At 48.5% G+C, this 19,752-nt stretch overlaps 3 protein-coding genes across 4 annotated transcripts; 2 read left to right on the top strand and 1 right to left on the bottom strand.

Moving 5' to 3' along the window:
• The first annotated feature begins 5,703 nt into the window (after positions 1–5,703).
• On the top strand, positions 5,704–7,765 carry MYF6 (myogenic factor 6). The gene is made up of 3 exons (XM_005519395.3): positions 5,704–6,558; positions 6,813–6,903; positions 7,109–7,765. The coding sequence occupies exons 1-3, from the start codon at positions 6,043–6,045 to the stop codon at positions 7,225–7,227; spliced, it is 726 nt and encodes a 241-aa protein (XP_005519452.1). The 5' UTR covers positions 5,704–6,042; the 3' UTR covers positions 7,228–7,765.
• Positions 7,766–7,896: 131 nt separating this feature from the next.
• LOC106628029 (uncharacterized) lies at positions 7,897–11,388 on the bottom strand. Of its 2 annotated transcripts, none has more exons than XM_014248826.2 (4): positions 11,088–11,388; positions 9,457–9,575; positions 8,304–8,475; positions 7,897–8,188 (listed from the first exon to the last, which is right to left on the bottom strand). In XM_014248826.2, the coding sequence occupies exons 1-4, from the start codon at positions 11,266–11,268 to the stop codon at positions 7,956–7,958; spliced, it is 705 nt and encodes a 234-aa protein (XP_014104301.2). In that variant the 5' UTR covers positions 11,269–11,388; the 3' UTR covers positions 7,897–7,955. The 2 variants fall into 2 exon arrangements, with proteins under 2 accessions (XP_014104301.2, XP_087911959.1); XM_088055833.1 differs by having other exon boundaries at positions 7,897–8,104.
• A 2,402-nt stretch (positions 11,389–13,790) lies between these two features.
• On the top strand, positions 13,791–15,532 carry MYF5 (myogenic factor 5). The gene is made up of 3 exons (XM_005519396.3): positions 13,791–14,428; positions 14,914–14,989; positions 15,097–15,532. Exons 1-3 carry the CDS (start codon positions 13,922–13,924, stop codon positions 15,288–15,290), a joined length of 777 nt encoding a protein of 258 aa, XP_005519453.2. The 5' UTR covers positions 13,791–13,921; the 3' UTR covers positions 15,291–15,532.
• Positions 15,533–19,752: the final 4,220 nt, after the last annotated feature.

The following is a 19,752-nucleotide window of genomic DNA, read 5'->3' as shown; positions in this document are numbered from 1 at the left end:
AAACAGACAAATCAGCATATACTGTAAAAATAGCCTTTCACATAACTACAAAAAACATGATAACAACAAGCGATTGCACAACATGTGATGTCTTTTACTTGTGCCACATACCATGCTCCCCGCGTTTTGCCTAATCACAAGTAGAAGACATCTGTCATTATTACTCCATTTCTTCCTGCAAGAAATTCCTGCTTGTGGATAGAACCACGGAAAATGTTTGCCCCAGCCAGCAACAGTGCAATGGGCACTGTTTCGGATAGGCACTCCCTCCTCCCCAGGAAAACGTCTTGTAGTAAAATAAATGTGTTTGTGCAGTGGTGACTATTTGTCACTGTAGACCCTGACACAGGCATTAAAGCATCTGCCATTTAGAACTGGGTCTCATAACTGGCCAACATGAGAGCTGCAATGAAACCCTATCTTGCCATATTGAACTGGAGAAGTCTGTTTAGTTAGCAAGGTTGCACCTCTCAGATACTAACAGGACTGTAACTGATATGAACACTAAAGTCCATATCCAATCAAAGGCAAACAGCAATAATTTGGAACAGCTATATAGTCAAGACCTCTGTGAATAAGAATTTTTAAATCTTCCCCTACAAAGACTGTAAATTTTTACAAAGTTGTCTTTTCTGGGTCTCTGTCCTTCTGGCTGCCCAGCTCCAGAGCATATATTACACTGTTCTCTACCCTATTCATAAAACTTACATTTGAGGGATGGTTGCTACCATGTGCTTTTAAATTATTTAAAGTGTCACATATATTATATACAAGCACTGGCATGTACAGTACACACACTTCCTCTAGTCAGTTCCTAAATCTCCAGTGAGAATGTATGTGACATTGTGGATATGCAAATAATATCAAATCCTTGGACAAGCAGAATTTGAATAAGGTAAATTAACAAAAAATTCTAGGTAAACAAAAGTCAGATAAGTCTAATATAATATATAAATTAAAATCAAGAATTAAAGCTGGTCTGTGTTATTCCTTCAGACTCCTGAGAAATCCATTTTAAGGCAAGAAGAGGTAATGAAATTCAGCTAGAAAGTGATGCTACATACCACAAGCCATGAAGCTCCATATGTTTTGTTCCAGTAGCAGGAATTATTACTATTATTATTACTTCCATTAATGTCAGAAAGGTTCTTTTTGCTTAAATTTCCCATGGGTCATTGTCAGCATAAAAAATGCTGGTCCCTAGTAGAGTCTCCACTGCCCAGACTTTGAAGAAAACTAATGAAAAATCTCTAATCTCTGTTTACCAAACATATCTGTCATGTTTTGTAGATTCAGGAGTAGACACATACTTTTTAACAGACTACCAATCTTTGGTACGCCAACTCTCCCCTTACACATCTGTCAGCCATTTCAAACATCCTACAAAGTAGATGCTTAAAATATCCTTCTGAAGGGAAAGGAGGGATGAAGTTTCAAATCCTCTATTGGCAATCCTTGGCATAATATTCTATTTCAGCAGCAAATCACAGTTCTCTAGCTGTTCCCTAAGAACTCTGACTACAAAAGTCAGCGGATCATATAGGTGAGCCAGGTACAGACCTGTCAAACCTGGCAGTGCTGAAGACCCAGCATCCCCTTATTATTTCAGGGTGCCTTCTAGCTTAGTTTCTCATGGACAGAACCCAGATGACAGACCCTTGAGAACACCCTGTAAGGAGAATGGAAAGTGCTGTAAGTCAGGGCTACTCAGAGATTTCCTTGACAAAGGCATTCCTGACAAAGTGAAATGAGAATGTAAACACATCCTGGGTGAGTATCTGAGTGTACCCACTGACACATCATGAGAAATAACAGAGAATTAACCCTGTAACAGCTTAGACTGGTGTCTTAACTATATTACTACACAGGCTACAAGTGACAACCAAATACAGGCAGTAACACATATTTCTAGACACACCGTCTACCCTTACCTGAACAACCTACCAGACTCCAGTGAGAAGGCCTGTGAACTGGAATTGACAGAGAGCATAAGAGCAAGAGCCCAGAGATTTTCAGCAGCAGCAAAGAGCTTTTCAGTACTCTAAGTGGTTGCCTGGAGACAGTAATGAGGAGAGCATTTTTTTTTTTGCTCTTGAGAAATTAGATGAAAAATGCTGCAATTTAAAAAGGTGTTATTTTTCCTGTGGGGAAAAGAAAAAGGATGTTAGAAATAGCAACCAGTAGAAGATATAAAGTCAAATTCTGTATTTCAGAAACACGTTTAGAAGAATGTAAACTGTTTGAAAAGGCAAAGGCAGAAGAACATCTTGTATTAACAATAAAATAGTGAAATTTTCTGCTAAGAAAGGTGCTGTTGAACATGAGTGTAAAAGGAAGAGGGGAATGAAAGTGTGAATAGAAAGATTTCCATTTATAAAGTACAGAAAAATACTGAGAGCCCCAGTATGCCCACAGCTGGACCTACACTGGCAACCTGCCCTTCATAAATCTGCAAGAAGCAATTGAAGAATCGTTTCCCTCGTAGCCGAAGTATCTGTCAAAACAGGTATTGTATGAGTAGGATAGGGCTATAACTAGGCCTGAAAATTTCACCTTCACCCAGGTACCCTTTCAGAATGACACATAGGAATGGATGCAATGGATCCTCACTGATTACAAATGCCACTGCAAAGAAGGACCAAAGACATCAAAGATTTAAAATGCATCATGCCTGTGGCTGGAAGAATCGCGAGAACAGTGAAGGAGAAAAAGGAGATATTTGGAATGGTATAAAGTGTTGAGTCCCAGCTGACAAAATACTTAAAAATTCTGGACTAAATTTCTGCTTAAATCTTAAGGTGTCAAGAGTGACCCAGGCAGTTCCAGGCTTATTATTCAACCACAGTCATCCAGAAATTTGTATATGGCATACATATGAATTTGGAGGGATCTAACTCCTGGAGGACAGCTGTGGCTTAAAATGCAGTGCAGCTCTCTTGTATTTGGTCATCCTGACCACTCATTGAATCTACAACTCAATGACTTTCTGAAACACTTCTTTGGTAAGGATAACAGACCTTCTAGTCCAAATACAACACATCAGATTTTTACTTGTATAAATATGCTGAAAATATATTTTCAGTAAAGCTACGGTGCATGGAAGCACGAACAATTGAATAAAGAACTGGCTTTAGGGTAAGATTTTCTGTGAGGTTCTACCAGGCTGACTGAAATTACAAGCATACTTCAGTAGTGATCCTCCTTTCAATTCTATGTCCAATTGTTCTTATTCACATGCTTTTATTTCCTCTTATGTCTTTGTGCATATATCTAACAAGATCAGGAATACAAAGCATGAAGAGAAAAATGGCCAGTACCAACTTTTCAATCCTTCATTTGATTCAATTTTGTAATGGAGAACATCTCTGAGGATATTTTATTTATATGTTCTAGGCCTATTTGCTCGCTGTGTAACATAAACCAAGGCGTTAGAGTGAAAGATGCACCAGAATTCAAGTTTTTTATATGATGGGGAAACTTATAATTTTCATTCAAATTAAAATTTATTTACAGTTGTTAGAAGCTTTGCTCCTATCAGTTAGTCCTACAAAGGACTAATTATGCTGTGCCCACATCACTGTGAGGAGCTGAATTTGTTTACTCTGTCACTAAGTGCTGGAAAGAAAGAACATATTCTGTTTCCTGTTAAAAAAAAAAATCTGTTGAAAGCAGCAGGAGCATCTGGCTCCTAAACTTACAGTTTCCCAGCTCACTGAGTCCACTTAAAGCTCTTGAAAGGACAACAACAATTTGGTAATTATCTCTCTCCCTTAAACTAAATTTTCATTTGTGCACCTTACCAGTAGACTGATCTCATCTGTCTTGTTCCAAATATTCCCGTGGTGGTATTGAAGAAACAAAATATTAAAATTTAAAAAATGAGCCTAGTAAATGTGAAAAAAATTTAAACAATCAGTGCACTTTTGGTTTGTGGAATTTGTGATATTTTTTGTTTGTTTTTGGGGGGGGGTGTTTGTGTTTGTTTGGTTTTTTGGGGATTTTTCTATTATGACCATTACTAATGTTATGGGACAAGGACCCCTTTTATACCCAAAAGCATGTAGAGGGGTAGTTTTTCCATGGATAGTCAGCAAATTAAATCAGAGACACAACGGATGCGTAAAGGTCAAAATTAAATCACAGGAAAAGTAAGTGACTGGTCAAAGGTCAAACAGAAAGCAAGCTGCAAAACACGGAAACTGAGAAACTGTTTCTTATGTGCAATGCTTTAACTGCCAGACTGCCCTTTCTTTAATCTGAAGAGGGAAAAAACCTCAGTGGTGGAATAGTATCAAAATTAGTTTCACTGAGAACAGTCTGAATTTCTCTGTCTCATCCAAAACTGGCTATTGTTCTGCCTCATTAAAGCTGAAACAAGATCCACTCCAACAACACCAATGTGGTGAAAATAAAACCACAACTACTCCTAGTGTTAAAGATTTTTGTACTCCAAAAATTTGGTTTGCAGTTTTGGAGAAACAGTCAAGTCAGTGATTAATTTCATTGTAGCTTTAGAGAAATGAACCACACTTCAGAAAGCTGAAGTTTGGAGCTATGTTTGAGAGCTCCAAACTTCAGCTTTCTGAAGTGTGGTGATATTGTTCATTTCAGGTGCTTCATGTATTATTGTTTCTATAAAAAGCGTATATAGAAAAATACACAGGAATATACTTACTTATCCACATAAATATACATATATATGCATATGTGTGTGGGCATATAGTGTGGGCATATAATTATAGACACATGCATATATACATATATACACACACACACATATATATACCATATATACATATATACACATATATAGATTTATATATACATATATTTATAATATATAAAAGATACATATTTTTGTATATAATACATAAATATATACTTTATATATTATATATTTATATTATATATATATTTATATACACATAAAGACATTATATTGAAAGAACACAAGGCAGTGCAGGAAAATAGGCAAAGAGGCCATTTTCCCAATCCTCTTTCTTTATGTGAGACAGTTCCAGACATGATGTGACATTACAGTATAAGCTAACAGGGAGTGCTCACAAGCTCCATTTCTGTCTCTGCGTCTAGGAAGCTCTCTATACCCTGCCAGGCCGGAGGGATTAAACTTCAGTTACACCATATGCCTGGGCTTTGCTTGCCCTAAACAGCGACAAGGACAAGGGCTGTCCAGAGAGCCCCATCACACTGTAACCCAGTCACCTGGAAACACTCCTGTCACCTCATGGGCAACGTGGGAAAGTTCACACTGAAAGGCTGAGCCGAGGTGCACTATCTGTGCCTCATCATCGCAGCACAGCTCTGCCTTGGCAACCTTCCCCACGTGTGCAGAGGAACAGCGAGCTTGGCTCCTAACCTTGGGCTGGCCCGGGTGGCTTGGGTCACAGGAATGGCATGCTGCAAGGGGAAGGTGGCGGGGGGTGGAGATAGCAGGGGCTTCTACTGAAAATATTAACCCGTCTATTTGGAAAGCGATGGCTGCCTTTGAAATCTCTCCTTAGCCCCGGGCAGGGAGCGTACTCCGGGGGTGTGAGGGGTGGGCTGGGGGAGGGCTCCCCGCGCCTTTGTCCTCCAGCCGTGTCCCCGAGGGCTCGGCAGCGGGGCCGGGCCGCCCAGCGCTCCCGATCCCACAGCTCGCGTCCCTTCGCTGCGTCCCGAACTCACGGCATTTCGGGGGAGGGGGGGGTTGTACTTTTTTTTCCGCTTGTCTTTTTTTTTGTTGTTTTTTTAAATTTTTTTTTATTTTAATTTTTTTTTCCAATTTGTCTCCCACCTCTTGTGTCCCCCCTCCCCCTTCTAAATGGGAGATGTTCTCAGGACAGCGCCCGGGAGACTGGCTGGAATCAGTTTTGGAGGGTGATACACCGCGACAGCTAAAAGTTGGATAGGGTTTCAGCAGCTCCTATATAAAGCAGGGGGGGACTTATGTCACTGCACTAATTAAATTCCATCTGGGTTGTTCCTCGGGGTGTTTTTGAGATTGCCACCCAACTCAAGCAGGCAGAGAGGCCCAGGGACAGCATGATGGACCTTTTTGAAACTGGCTCCTATTTCTTCTACTTGGACGGGGAGAATGGAGCCCTACAGCAGCTGGAGATGGCTGAGGGATCCCCGCTATACCCAGGCAGCGATGGCACCTTGTCTCCGTGTCAGGACCAAATGCAGCCAGAGGCCGGCAGTGACAGCAGCGGAGAGGAGCATGTGCTGGCACCCCCGGGACTACAACCCCCTCACTTCCCCGGCCAGTGTTTGATCTGGGCTTGTAAAACTTGCAAGAGAAAGTCGGCCCCCACGGATAGGCGGAAAGCAGCCACCCTGCGGGAGAGGAGAAGGCTGAAGAAGATCAACGAAGCTTTCGAGGCTCTGAAAAGGCGGACTGTGGCGAACCCCAACCAGAGGCTGCCCAAGGTGGAGATACTGAGGAGCGCCATCAGCTACATCGAGAGGCTGCAGGACCTCTTGCACAGGCTGGATCAGCAGGAGAAAATGCAGGAGATCGGGGGGGACCCCTTCAGCTTCAGCCCCAAGCAGGGAAATGTAAGCACTGCCGCTTGGCCCCTCGGCCGCCACGGCAGCGCCTCCGCGCCCGTCCCCTCCCTCCTCCTCCTCCTCTTCGGCAGGGCCGCTGCGGGGGCCGAGAGGGTTGGCGGGAGCCGAGGGCGCTCCTCGGGGAACCTGCCAGTCCTCGGGCCTCCAGAGGTCCGTCGGCCCGGTCCGGCCGGGGGAGCCGCTGCCGCCCCACTAACACCCGTCCTCTCCCCGTGTCCCCCGCTCCCGCCTGTGTGCCGCAGATCCCCAGTTCGGACTTCCTGAGCACCTGCAGCTCCGACTGGCAAAGCGTTTCTGACCATTCCCGAGCCCTAGGAGTCAGCCCCAAAGAAGGTAACTCGCCCTGCCGGCCCTGCTGGCCCGCCGCCCCCGGGCCCGAGCCCTTTCCCGAGCCCCGACGGGAAGGGGCCCCGCGTTCCCAGCGGCCCGGCTCTCGCTTTCCCTCCTTTGCCCGGGCTCTCCGGCAGCCGGGAGCCCCAGCCGAGGCCCGGCGAGGAGGAGCGGTCTGTTCTGTAATGCCTTTTCTCTCGTTGAGCAGGAGTTTCCGTTGTCGAGTCGTCTGCCTCCAGCAGCCTTCGCTGCCTCTCTTCAATAGTGGACAGTATTTCCTCCGACGATCCCAAACTGCCCGGCGCCGAGGAAGCGGTGGAGAAATAAACCCGGGTTTGTGGTAGTGTATTTAAAGGAGATGGAGCCTCCACCCTGTCTCCTCTAAACTAAGTAACCAAGCAAATTCACACAGTGGAAAGCCCAAGCAGGGGCCTTTTTAAGATGCAATCAAAGGTACACCTACCCCAAAGAAAATGGCTCCCACTGACTCGAGCCAGACAGACTTCCTTCTTGCCTTCTCATTTCTTTTTCCCGAGGTTTGTTTTCTTTAAATTGTGTTGCATAAACCACCCTTTTTTTCCTTTTTTTTTTTTTTTTAAATTTAAGATATTTACCTATGTACCGGTGATCCGCTTTGTCTGAGACTCACCGGGAAGTTCATTCCTGTCTGAGTGAAGCTCTTGGTTGCATTGCGTGTGAGTCATATTTAAAGAATTCCCGCCTCGTTTTGTTCCTGTAAATAATTTCAGTACTGTCTTTTTTTTTTTTTGTAAACATAACATATATATTTAAATGGTGGAATGTGATACTGTATATAAGAACAGATGGATTTCTTGGATTGTAAAATAAAGCTCTTTGTGTTACAGTGTTTTCCTCCCGTCCTCTTAATTTCATAAAATAACCCGATCCCGGAGTTAAAACCCACCACTGACTTCAGCGAGACGAAGGCCAGAAGAGTCAGACCCATGTAGCAGAAGCACGACCCGTGTGACTGGAAGCAGGACACGGGACAGATTTTTCCTCCGTTGACTCCTCTAAGGACCGTCTCTCCTCCTTTAGGGCCGCACCCGCGGTGTGAATCTCCCCGTGGGAGTCGGGGAAGCCGGGCGGGCACGTGTTATACGGACAGGAGCCGCCGCCTCTCCGGCCGCCCGCAGCGCTCCGCGGCTCGGTTCCTCGCCGTGCTTTCGGAACGCACGTCCCCCTGGAAAGCGATATTGCTCCCCTAAAATGTCCAACAGTGCCGCTCGAGAACCGTGACAGGCCAAGATGCTTCCCCGGCCTTGCCCTGCTCGTGGAAGGTGATGTTAGAAATGGGGCATGAAAGGAGATACCCCAGCCCGTCGTCCCCCCACGACCTCCTGCCCCGGTCCTTGATCTGGGAGAGGCTCAGTGTGTCTCACCTTCTCCTCTCGACACCGAGGACTTGAAAGCAGGGCTGGTCTGAGGCAAAAATGACGGGCCTGCTGCACTAACGGTACAGCAACTGGCCGTGACAGAAGCCCGCTCCCTCAGGGGCTGGAGGGAGCTGTAGTTTCTTCCCAGGAAAGGTAACTCCCCTTGACTTCCTTGAGCCTGAGGGAGAAGGGAATGGGGTCCTTCAGGGAGGAAAGAGTTAAGCGACCGACAGGGTTTGGGGGTGGGGGGGTAACAGCATATGAAGCCTTTCACTCAGTGATGTAAAAAAACACAGCCTCTCTGAGGATGGTGGAACGGAGCTGCTCACAGCCAGCGCGTTACGGTTTGTAACAGATTGTACCCCCGGGAAGGGGCGACCACCAGGGAACAGCGCATTCTGCCCCTGGCACACACAGGGGTCGCCGGACAGACTGCACAAGTAACAGAGGACACTTCAACTCTGCCCGCGTGCGGTCCCCTCGTCAACTTTAGCCCTTGATTTATTCTTTGTTTCTAGTTTTTGAAAGGTCACAGTCGCGCTTTGGGAAGGTCTCCCCCTCCCTGGCCATCTGGGGCACCGGTACACCCGTCTGAAGTGGAAGCTCTGGGTAGAGCCTGCCCTGAGAGCTGGCTCTCCAATCTGCCATGCCTTCCTACCACCCTTTCTATGTCGCCGTGGCCAGCCGGGTTTTTAAACCAGTGATGTACTAGCTCTAATTGCCTCTAATGAGACACTCCCTTGCAAGGAGTAATTGCGGCGGGATAGTGTGGTGGGCACGGTGATGCAAGTTTCCCCGTTTTTTTCTCCTTTCAAATTAAACCCGTTGCCTCGGGGAACTCTCGGATTCTTCAGAAAGCGGCTCGGGGGAGCGCTGGGCCCTGCGTGCCACCTCTGCGACCTGGCACAAGAGAGGAGACGCTGCAGCTCGCTTCTATAGCGAAGGCACTTGTCCAGCAAGAGAGTATTTCACATCGGGCTAGCAGCTCTTCTCCTTCCTTCCTAATTTGTTTCAAACCCCGCCGTGTCCGCGAAAAGGGCTACACAGTGTTCACACGGCGATCCCGCTGCCCGCATCAGGGCAGGAGCCGTGCTGGGCCACCCTCCAAAGCCACAGTGTCGCACCCACCCCGGGGTAGCCGGCTTACTTACTTACTTACCCGGGGATTTACCCGCAGCCGGGCATTCATCTCAAGAAGCCACCCGTCCGCCCGGCAGGACCCCCACGGCAGCGTCTCCAGCAGCAGGGTAACTTGAGCGATTGTTTGGAGAAGTTTGCCTAAAGGAGAGTTTTTTCATTAAATAAAGAAAATACCTCCCGAAGAGACTCTCCGTGACCCCCGGGGCTGCAGCTGACATGCCGGGTTTCCCACTGAAGGTCGTCAGTGTGTTAGCAATTAAAATGTTTGTGTTAGATATTAATAACGATAATCTTTACTTAAGTCCCCAGCCAAAGCAAACAGGGCCCTGGAATCACAAAATCAAAGGGCAATAACTGGGTAAAGACGAGAGGTTTGTGATTTAATGAAGTTTTTTTCCGGAGGGACCACGCACAAAGTCATAGAAGTTTTTACGCAAATGCAAGTGCCCCTGCCGCTCCCTCCTCCCCTCTGCGGGCTGGAAATGCCCTGCTCAACACAGTCTCCCTCTCCTCTACCTGCTCCGTTCTCCTGGGAACCAACCACCTGCTCACTCCCTCAGGAGCGGGAGCATGCGGGGCTCCGCCGGCCCGCGGTGCGTGGTGCCCATCCCGGTGCGGCAGAGCCAGAGGTGCCTGTGGGGCCGGGAACGATATGGGGAAGGCAGTGGAAGGGGAGAATGAGGTGCCTTGTCGGCCGTGCTGCCGCGTTGACACCGCCTTCTTCTGACGGGACGCGACCGAGCGTTTAAAGCCTTGTTTTTAGTTTGAGGTTTTTGTGGTTTGTTTTGGTTTGTTTTTTGTTTGTTTGGTTTGGGTTTTCTCTTTTATTTTGTTGGAGTTTTTTGGTTGGTTTGTTTTGGGTTTTATATTGTGCATCTTTATTTTCCTCGGTGAAATCGTCCGCAGTCCAGGAAGGGAAGCAAACAGCCAGCAGCAGTCTTAGCTCATCCTCTGAGCTCGAAGTCAAGGCGATCAAGAGGCGACACAACAATTGTCGCCACGGGAAAATTCCTGGGTGGACCATTGCAGCTTTGGGGACCCCGTACGATTTTTCTACAATTTCCATCTTTCTGTGGAGAATGAGCTAGGGATGGGTGTAGGGGGCAGGGAGGGAGGAGGTTGAATAATTGAACCATGTGCTCGCTGGGACGTCCCTCCGATAGCAGGAACTAGCAACTTTTCCCAGTCTCAAGGCTGCTAAAAAACCCCCTCGTGTCCCTTTGATCTCTCCTGGGAGTCCGGGGGAGCCAGCAGAGGCCAATGCCTTCTTCAGCTGTCCTCTATACAATTCCCTCTGGCAGGTACTAATGTGTTTACTTAGGTGCTCACTGTTCCCAGCGCTGGGGGGAACCAAACGTTTCTCACACGGCTGGAAGCGCCCGGCCCCACCAGCCCGAGTGGGAAACAATTTTGCTCTCGGGGCATCACAGAGGAGGACTCACTGCCGCTGCCGGTACCCGCGGGCTGCGGGAGCCGAGCGGAGCGGAGCGGCAGCACCGAGTTACAAGCTCTGGCCGCCCTGCGCCGGGCCCGGTGTGCGCTCTGTGGAGGCCGGCCGGGCACAGCGCAAAGGCGCTCCGGAACGCCGGGGCTGGGGGTGCTCTCGGGGGCACCACAAACACCTCTCAGCCCCTCAGTCCGGTGACTTACGGTTTCGGTAGGATTCTCTTCTCTTAAATAGAAAGGCGTAGGACTTGGGAAGAGATGGCACGCTCTGCAAACGGTGCCCACATGGGATGGAATCCCTCCAGGAAATAGGTGCGGCACGACGATTCCTGACGAGTGAGGAGGGCTGGGGCGAGGAATACCATTTAAAGGGATCTTGACACATTCACCACTTTCTCCCTGCCAGTCCACAGGAGCAGACAGTGTCTGATGCTAAGGCTGTTCCCGCTTTCCGGACTTGAGCCTCCTGAAATGCAGCACTATCCTCTCCCTCCCCCCACCTCACCCTTCGCCAGCAGCCTCATTAGCCAGCCTTGTAGTTCGTGTTTTCTCCCCCCTTTCTTTAGTTCCACTCGCCTACTGCATTTTTTCAAATTTGTTTTGAGATCACTTTACCAGAGGAGCCGGGGGCTCCTTAAGGGATACTAATTACAGATTATTTTTTTTTTTTTTTTCTTCCTGAGTGGCAGGCCCTTCCATGGCTCCATTTCCCCAAAAATATTCAAGGAAAAAGGAAAGAATTTTTTCCAGCTCCTCCAAAACTTTTGGGGAAAAGCACGTTTCTTAACAGCCCGAGCTCCGCTGAGTTGAGTCAAATCTGCGAGCTAAAGCTCTGCATGGTGGGAGAGCGGGACTGAGGGGCTTGGCGTTGTGCACCGGGAGATCCACAGTGCATGCTTGGAGAGAAACCAAGCATGCACCAACCCAGAAAGGTGATCGGAACTGCAACCGGCACTTTAAAGATCAAGTTTATTTGTGCACGAAGCATAAATATGTAAACAGGTCTATTTTAGCCAGCGCAAATGTGGTAAATGAAATTGTGTGTGTGTGTGTCTGTGTATGTCTGTGTGTGTGCACGCCACAGCCCAGTGAAGAGTTCAAGTTACTGCAGAGCAGAACCCCTCCTGACTGATGCTGTCTTAGGAAAACAATAGGGAACTGTCCTTTTTCAGATGTGGCCCAACAAAGCAGCAACCTGCACCTCAGAGCGGCAGAAGCCTGAAATTCTGAGCTTTCCCATTCTGTAACTTTACTCCTTTATCAACTGCCTGCTTTTCGTAGAGTATTCATTTCAAAGGGGGCTCCCCGTGTTTACGGCCCCAAATAAACCAGAGCAGTGCAGATGTAGCCTTCCCCAGCTGTTAGAGAATTTTGCATCCTTTCGTAGGAAGGTGTGTGCAGGGTTGCTTTTTAGGAAAAAAATTTAGCCTAAGAGTGGAAATCTGCCTTTGGGGGCTCGAGGGTGGTGGTAGCAGAGAAACAAGGATGGGTTCCCTCCATCCCCAGCACAGGCCGAGCTGCTTGCCTTTCTCCGCCTTGCCCGTGCAGATCGCAGGGCTTCCCGGCGGCGTGCGCTGCCACAGAGCATCTCTCTCGGGAGCTACTTCCCTACCCGCCTTGCTCACTTAATCAGCTGCTCCTGGAGACAATCCAGCGAGCTCCTGGCTCTCCGTGCCACCACACTACCTCTTCCTTAAGGGAGGCTAACTGAAGGCCCCTTTTTCCTGGGCACACAAACCGGCTCCGTAGCGTTTGAACTGCTGCTGGGTCATTTGCTCTCCGTTTAAGTTAGCTTAGGTCACATAATTTTTTTCTCAGGTAGGGAAGGTTTCCTTTCCCTTCTCATAATATTTTCCTCAGCTACAAAAGCCACCTGGATGAAACCAAAGGATTCCTGCACGTTAGCAAATGCCTGTTAAATGGCTTCATTACCACTCTAATGACCCTTGCACCACTCCGCTCGGCTACTGCTGCGGCTGGGGCTCTGCAAGGCTTTTGTCCCCTTGTGTAAAGTTACTTAGGGATTGCGGGGTTAGAAATTTTACACTTCCAGGAGGGGTTTGTTGCACTGGCAGCTGGGACGCATCTGTAACGGTACAAGTTTGCCTGAAAGCAGAAAATTAGCAAGCCCAAGGCACTGCTTGACTGTTGTGTCCCTAGCAGCTTCAGGTCAGAAGAGTAGGAGAAAGAATGGGAAGGGGATTTGTCTCTGAGCAAAAACATACACTTTTCTTTTGTGAGTACCTTTCCTTGTGATCCGATTCGACAGCACTAAAATCTGGTTTCCCTCCTCCTTGTCTCTACTGGCCACAAGTACCAGTGCATTGTTGTCCCCCAATTTGTAAATTTCAGCTGTTGGTGGCACAACATTAATTACTGGAACAAAGCGCTCCTTGAGATAAATAGGTCTGAGAAGAAGGTTATCATTTAAAAAGAGAAGGTTATAATTAAAAAGGAGAAGAAGGCTCCTCTTAGGTCTGAGAAGAAGGTTATAATTTTTCAGGTTATACCTGGATCACGGGCTGTGGGAAATAAAGATATGCAAGTAGAGGCTGTAGGTGTCCCTCCCGAAGAAACGTGTGATGGGAACAGCGGGACTAGGAAGGGTTCTTGTACGAGCCACTGACAAGTGGTTCGTGTGTGTCCATTGCCCTTCTTTTTCTTTCCATACAAAACTGCAAATTCACAGGCTTGGTTGGAAATTGGGGGATGTCGCAACCAGTCCATGGGAGGTCGTTCATTAGAAAAGTGCCCATCTCTCGGCGCTCCAAAGGAGCGATGCGGAGCAAATTGTCTCCTGGAGACTGGAGGGGGCTTGCCCAGACAGCTCCCGGCAGGGGCTGTGGTGGGATATGCTAATAAAGACTGGCCGCTGCGGACCAGCCTCCCTTTCCATGTATATATAAGGGCCCCCCGCATCAGCCGAAGGACACTTGGTCTCGGGTCGCTAATTACGAAGGAAATTGCCCCAGCGCGCTGCGGAGCGCCTCGCCGAGAGCCGGTGGCCACCGTCCCGCACTGACGCCTCCGCAGCAGGGATGGAGGTGATGGACAGCTGCAAGTTCTCTCCGTCCGAGCTCTTCTATGACAGCTCCTGCCTCTCCTCCCCAGAGGGCGAGTTCCCTGAGGATTTTGAGCCCAGGGATCTGCCTCCTTTCAGCTCCCACGAGCCCCCCGAGCCCGCCTGCTCCGAGGAAGAGGAGCATGTCCGAGCTCCCTCTGGCCACCACCAAGCTGGTCACTGCCTCATGTGGGCTTGCAAAGCCTGCAAAAGAAAATCCACCACAATAGACCGGCGGAAGGCAGCCACCATGAGGGAGAGGAGGAGGTTGAAGAAAGTGAACCAGGCTTTTGAGACCCTGAAGAGATGCACCACTGCCAACCCCAACCAAAGACTCCCCAAAGTAGAGATCCTGAGAAACGCCATCAGATACATCGAGAGCCTCCAGGAGCTCTTGAGGGAACAGGTAGAAAACTACTATCACCTGCCCGGACAGAGTTGCTCCGAACCGACCAGCCCCACTTCCAGCTGCTCCGATGGGATGGTAAGACACAGGCAGGAGCCATGGGGCTGTGGGGACCCCAGAGGGCCTGCGGGCAGGTCCATCTCTGCCCAACGCCGTGGGACCAGTCCCACGGGTGTGGGACGGGCAGAACGCATCTGGACATCAGGAAAAGCGGGCGGTTTGCCTTAGAACAGGCCCCTTCCCAGATTTTCCGCTGAGTACGCACGTGGGCTTTCCGGGGATGCGCGGGAGGCTGTAGCGCTGCCCGAGGGCACCCTGCAGGCGCCCCAGCCCCCGGGGTCTCGCCGTCCCCCCGATACCCTCTTAGCGCGGCCTTGGAGGGGAAGCCTGGGGGCTGGGCGAGATGGGGAAGGCGCTGCCCAGCGCCAGCAGGCGGGCTGGGGTGGGCGGCTGCTGCGCTCCCTCCCCGCCGGCCTTTATGGCGCTTTCTCTTTTCGGGGAGCGTCCCGCTGGCCTCTGGGCGGGGGCGGCAGGGCCGGCACTCGCCCCTCGCTGTCTTGCAGGCCGACTGTGGCAGCCCCGTTTGGTCGGCAAGAGGCAGCAGCTTCGACGCCGTCTACTGCGCCGAGATGGCCCACGGTAAGCCCGACCGGACCCGGCGCGGCCTGGGGGGCAGAGGCGGGGCCCGGGCGTCTGTGGGAGGCAGCGCGGCACCCCGCGGTAACGCGCTGCCCTGTTCCCGTCAGGGTACGCCGCCGATCAGAGCAGCGCCCTGTCCAGCCTGGACTGCCTCTCCAGCATCGTGGACCGTCTCTCCCCGGCGGAGGAGCCAGGGCTGTCCCTCCGCGACGCCGACTCCCTCTCGCCCAGCGCCAGCATCGACTCGGGGCCGGAGACGCCCGGCACGCCGCTGCCCCGACGGACCTACCAGGCGCTATGAGGGGCCGCAGGGCCTGCACCCCGCGCCTGCCGCCGGGGCCGCCTCCCGCGCCCGGCCGCCTCCTGCAAACGCTTCTCGGGCGAGGGGACAGCCCCACTGCCCCTCGGGCCGCCGCTTCCCTCTGGGGCTGCAGGCAAAGCGCCCCGCCGGCCCCTGCCCGTGGTCTCCAGCACCCCGGCAGGGCAGGCAGACCCCGGGGCTCGGGACACACGCGCTGCCCTGGAATCCCCGCTGCAAATAAAACGTGCTGTGAGAGAGCTGTCTGGCCGGCTGGTTCTTTAAGTGCATTCCCTGGCATGGGGGAGGGCAGCGAGACTCGGCTGCGGGGCCGGCAGCATCCCTGTGGAACCCCCACCCAGCCTCGGTCGCCCCTGGGCTTCTGCCGACGGGGGACTGGGACCTTGTTTCTCGTTCCACCAGTGCCTATTTATTCTGAGACCACTCATGCAGCAACAAAAATGGGGAAGTTTAAATTCTCACACCGTATGTCCTGTTATAGGCTGAGTTTCCTTTATTTTCTGCAAAAGTAAAAGTAATATTTTACAGTCATGTTTTTCTATCCACTCTTCCCTGCCTTCCCTTCCTGCCCACCCCTGCAAAAGCTCATGTTTCTTTCACTGGGTATGAAGATGGACTATGTATCCCAGAATTTGACCCTAAAATTGCGTGGTGACTCTGCTCTTAAAACAACTGTATCATCTAGCTCTGATGCTGTGCTGGGGAATTTTGCTTGTTGCTCTGGCAGAGACAAATTTAGTAAAGTTAGTAAGACCAAACCACATGTATCTCTTTCACAAGCCAGAGGTATATTTCACAATATTTGGAAAACAATATAGATTTATCTGCTCCCAATGACTTTGGTCTTACCATCCAGGATGCAAATTCATTACTCGACATGGCTCTAGAAATAACCAGGCCAAATTTTCATGTGTTTTCAGATTTAACAAGTATTTCCTTCCAAGCACTAAATTAGGGCTATCTACCATGAAAAATTTCTGCCTTTTTGCACTCCTCTAGCTATAATTCAGAACTTTCTTAGCCAACCCTCCCCAGCCCCCTAAAAAAAAGAAAAAATAAAAAAGAAAAATAAAAGAAAAAAAAAATAAGAGATGAGATGGAAAGATGGGCTTTTTCAATTCATCCAGAAATGTTTCATATGATAAATACTCTGGGAAGAGATATATACACCTCACTATTGTGGATAAGGATGTATTTGCCGTTTGTGTTTGTGTTGCTAGCACTTGGCAGCCAAGGGGCCTGGCAGTGGTATTTCACTTCTGATAAATCTTTCACTTGAATCCAGCCCAGCTGAGTCATGTCGCCAAAAGTTATCACCTGATTGGCCTTTGGCAGAATCTCTGAGCCAAAGATAAAAGAAACCTTTGCTTAGGGATGGCTCTGTCCCTGTAGCACACTGAGGGTCTCTTGTCCTCCCGCAGGGGGCCACAGAGAAAGTTAGGTGGCACCTGCCATCCTGAGCCTGTAGCAGGGCAGTAGCAGGTGTGTGTCTGACAAAGGGCAAGGCCAGCCCACCCATTGACACAGCTTCCCTCAAAATTACTTTCTGCCCTTGCCCATAGCCTTGAGGTAAGTGCTCTTTTCTTGCAGAATATTTCAGGAGGAGCCTTGACCAGAATGGGCTTTCTGTGTATACAGATATGTCTGAACTAATCATGGGGTAGAAGAAGTGGTTTTAAACCCCTGAGTTGCAGCCATGCAGAGGTTTAAACTCTTGTCATTGCAGATGCTTCAGGAGTATGCAAATGCCTTAAAAGAGACGTAGTCTTGGTTCTGGGGGATCACATCCCAAGCCTCCTGTTCACAGGAATCATTATGCAAGACCTTGAACAACACTGGTTTTATTTCCTGGCTTCTCACACACTGCTGCAGTGTGTCAGTGTTCACTCCTCTGAATCAAAATGCCATCCCATGGATACTTCTTATGCCCAGGATTCAATAGAGTGCAGATGATTTTAAATGGCATTTTAGAGTGAGCTAAGCTAGAGAACCTTCAGCATTTCATTCTGCACTGTGCTGACCTTGGCAAGCGATCTCGGACAAAGTATGCAGAGTAACACTAGCAAATCACATGTTGGTAATGTACACCTCTCTTTGGCTGGCAGACATTTTAAGAATCGCAAAAAGGTCAATACTTCTGAGAAGTAGCTTTTCAGAGTGTGAGGAGAAGCATTCCATCTGTGGGATGTTTTTCTGTAGCCTCCTGAGTCCTATGACAGGAATATACACATCTGGGAAACAAAATTTAAATTACAGGACACCTATGAAAAAAGCTCCCATGAGATGAAAAGTACAATAATCCTTGAAAGGAATGGAAGTCAGTACCATCAAGCTGCCTTTAGTCTGGATTGGGATTTGTATGGATTGGGAAGAACAAAAAGGTTGTTGGGAGATATACTGTTCTGGTCAGATTTTACACATTTAATAATAATACTAATAAGTGTAACTGAAAAGAAAGAATTGTATTCTATATTAAACATGTTCATTTAAGGAAGGCTGTGCCCAGAAATAAATAAGAAGGTGATGGTCTAGAAAATCTGAGCTCTACTTATCCCAACTCCTACTATGTGTCTGATTGCTTAAGGCTCTGGGGCAGCATGTAGTGGCCTCACAGGCAGGTGGGCAGGTGCAGTGGTGCCTCATGGTGTCAGAATAATGAATATAACACAGAGGCTGTGTTACAGCAAGTTTTCTGACTACCACTCACTGCAAGGAAGGGCATAATTCTGTACATTTTTTGGAGTACAAGTAATGTTATATTTCACCTCTGAAAACCATGCTTATTTGACTTAAATTAAGACTGAGGGAGGCAGCTGAGCTTTGAGGGTTTTTTTGCTTGTGAAGTCTCCTGTATCTTTTGTTAATAAACCAGACATCTTGGTCTTAGTGAAATACATATTTTAGATTCAGATCAAAAGGGACATTTGCACATTGCAAAACTAACATAGAAATCTGGAGAAGATCTCTTAAATATAACATAGAGACAGAAATCCTGCTTTCTTAATGTTCAGATTTCTTGAGCTGCTTCTGTGGAAAACCACTAATTTTTGCCTGTAGCAAAAGATCAAGCTCTTTCTTTTCTTGTGGTAAGGCTTAAAAGTGATACATTTTTGGTAATTAGTTCTTGGAGGATGAAGGTATCTTTATTTGTAGTGGAACATCTCAAATCATAGCTACAGTTCAGTGGAAATTCAGCATCTCTTCTTCCCTGCTTGTCAGGAGCAGACAGACTCAACCACAGCAGGCAGCTCACCTCTCCCCCTCTAAATCTCCTCCCTCACTCCTTTCTTCCCCCTTTTCCTCCACCTTCTCCTCTGCAGAACCCTTGACTCGCTCATCACTTCCCCTTGCTCCTCTCAGCTGGACTCTGGCATGCTGGAGCGCTCACAGCTGGCCAGCTGACTTCTGACCTTTGGACAGTTCTGCACGGGGTATCAGCCTTACAGCTGGCCACAACAGCCTTCCTGGCAACTAAAGGCCTAATGAGCTTGGCCAGCTGGAGACTGGGCTGGAATCCTGCTGGCTGATTTGACCCTGCATGAGGGATTGAGGGGCTTACCCCCAAATGTGGAGGGAGTGAGCAGAGCATCTGTCTATGTGCTCCTGCCCCTGGGCATTAGAGCCAGGCTTCTCCTACAGCCAATTGGATTAGTCAAATGGCTGAAAAAAAGAGACAGTAGGGCTGGTTTTACTCATGCTTTTTTTGAGTTTTCTGTTGAGTATTAGGCTTCATTAATGGCCATTGATCTCAGTGCATCCCACAGTATTCACTCCACAGAGTCCAAGAATTACACCCATTGACCGGACCAGAGCTGGACTGAGGGAGATATTCCCCTTTTCAAACACAGTAGGATATATTTTCCCTTTATGCAGGTGCCCCACTTTCCTATCTCCAGGCAGATATGCATCTTGGACACTCATAAATATCATGGAAAACCCTGTACTTTCTCAAAAGACTTTTCTCAAAAGTCTTCTGCTTTCCACTCCTTTGACCAACTGAAAGGAAGCATTAATCCATGGAGTCTGTTTTCTTCTTGAGTAACATTTATGAACTGCCTGGCAATCTGCTGAAAAATATTGCTGTCTATGATGCTAAAGGAATTGTTCATCTCTGCTTGAAACAGGTGATACCATGATATATGAGGGTCAGCAAGCCCAGAGGCATCAGAAAGGTGTTTTAGTATCTGTGTTAAAGCAGGTGAATTTCAGTCTGACACTCTCTGAGAGGCCTTCAGACCTGAAGTAGCAACTGAGAAAAAAATGTACATTTTTTTCTCATTATTTATTCTATCTTTGGTCAATATATGCTTTTGAGATGATACTATTTTCCATTTTAAAAATACATAATAATACATGACTTGAAAAAGTAGCTTTAAAAGCATTAAAACCCTTTCCAATTGGCTGGACTAGAATCAGTAAGTCGTCTGGAAGTGGCTGCCTTTAC

This window comes from Pseudopodoces humilis, chromosome 5 (genome assembly GCF_049639895.1).
Source record: "Pseudopodoces humilis isolate 2021_Gansu_Grassland_sample_001 chromosome 5, ASM4963989v1, whole genome shotgun sequence".
NCBI classification, from domain to species: domain Eukaryota; kingdom Metazoa; phylum Chordata; class Aves; order Passeriformes; family Paridae; genus Pseudopodoces; species Pseudopodoces humilis.
Note: the sequence above shows the minus strand (reverse complement) of the source record. Positions and strands in the feature narration are given on the sequence as shown.

Bases quoted from the DNA above. Each gene is read 5' to 3' on its own strand.
- MYF6 (XM_005519395.3), top strand. From the start codon at position 6,043: ATGATGGACCTTTTTGAAACTGGCTCCTATTTCTTCTACTTGGACGGG. The intron at 6,559-6,812 runs GTAAGCACTGCC...TGTGTGCCGCAG, and splicing joins TCAGCCCCAAGCAGGGAAAT to ATCCCCAGTTCGGACTTCCT. The intron at 6,904-7,108 runs GTAACTCGCCCT...CTCGTTGAGCAG, and splicing joins AGGAGTCAGCCCCAAAGAAG to GAGTTTCCGTTGTCGAGTCG.
- LOC106628029 (XM_014248826.2), bottom strand. From the start codon at position 11,268: ATGTGTCAAGATCCCTTTAAATGGTATTCCTCGCCCCAGCCCTCCTCA. The intron at 9,576-11,087 runs GTAAGTCACCGG...ACTCTCCTTTAG, and splicing joins AAGAGAATCCTACCGAAACC to GCAAACTTCTCCAAACAATC. The intron at 8,189-8,303 runs GTGAGACACACT...TTCCACGAGCAG, and splicing joins CTCGGTGTCGAGAGGAGAAG to GGCAAGGCCGGGGAAGCATC.
- MYF5 (XM_005519396.3), top strand. From the start codon at position 13,922: ATGGAGGTGATGGACAGCTGCAAGTTCTCTCCGTCCGAGCTCTTCTAT. The intron at 14,429-14,913 runs GTAAGACACAGG...GCTGTCTTGCAG, and splicing joins CCAGCTGCTCCGATGGGATG to GCCGACTGTGGCAGCCCCGT. The intron at 14,990-15,096 runs GTAAGCCCGACC...TGTTCCCGTCAG, and splicing joins CTGCGCCGAGATGGCCCACG to GGTACGCCGCCGATCAGAGC.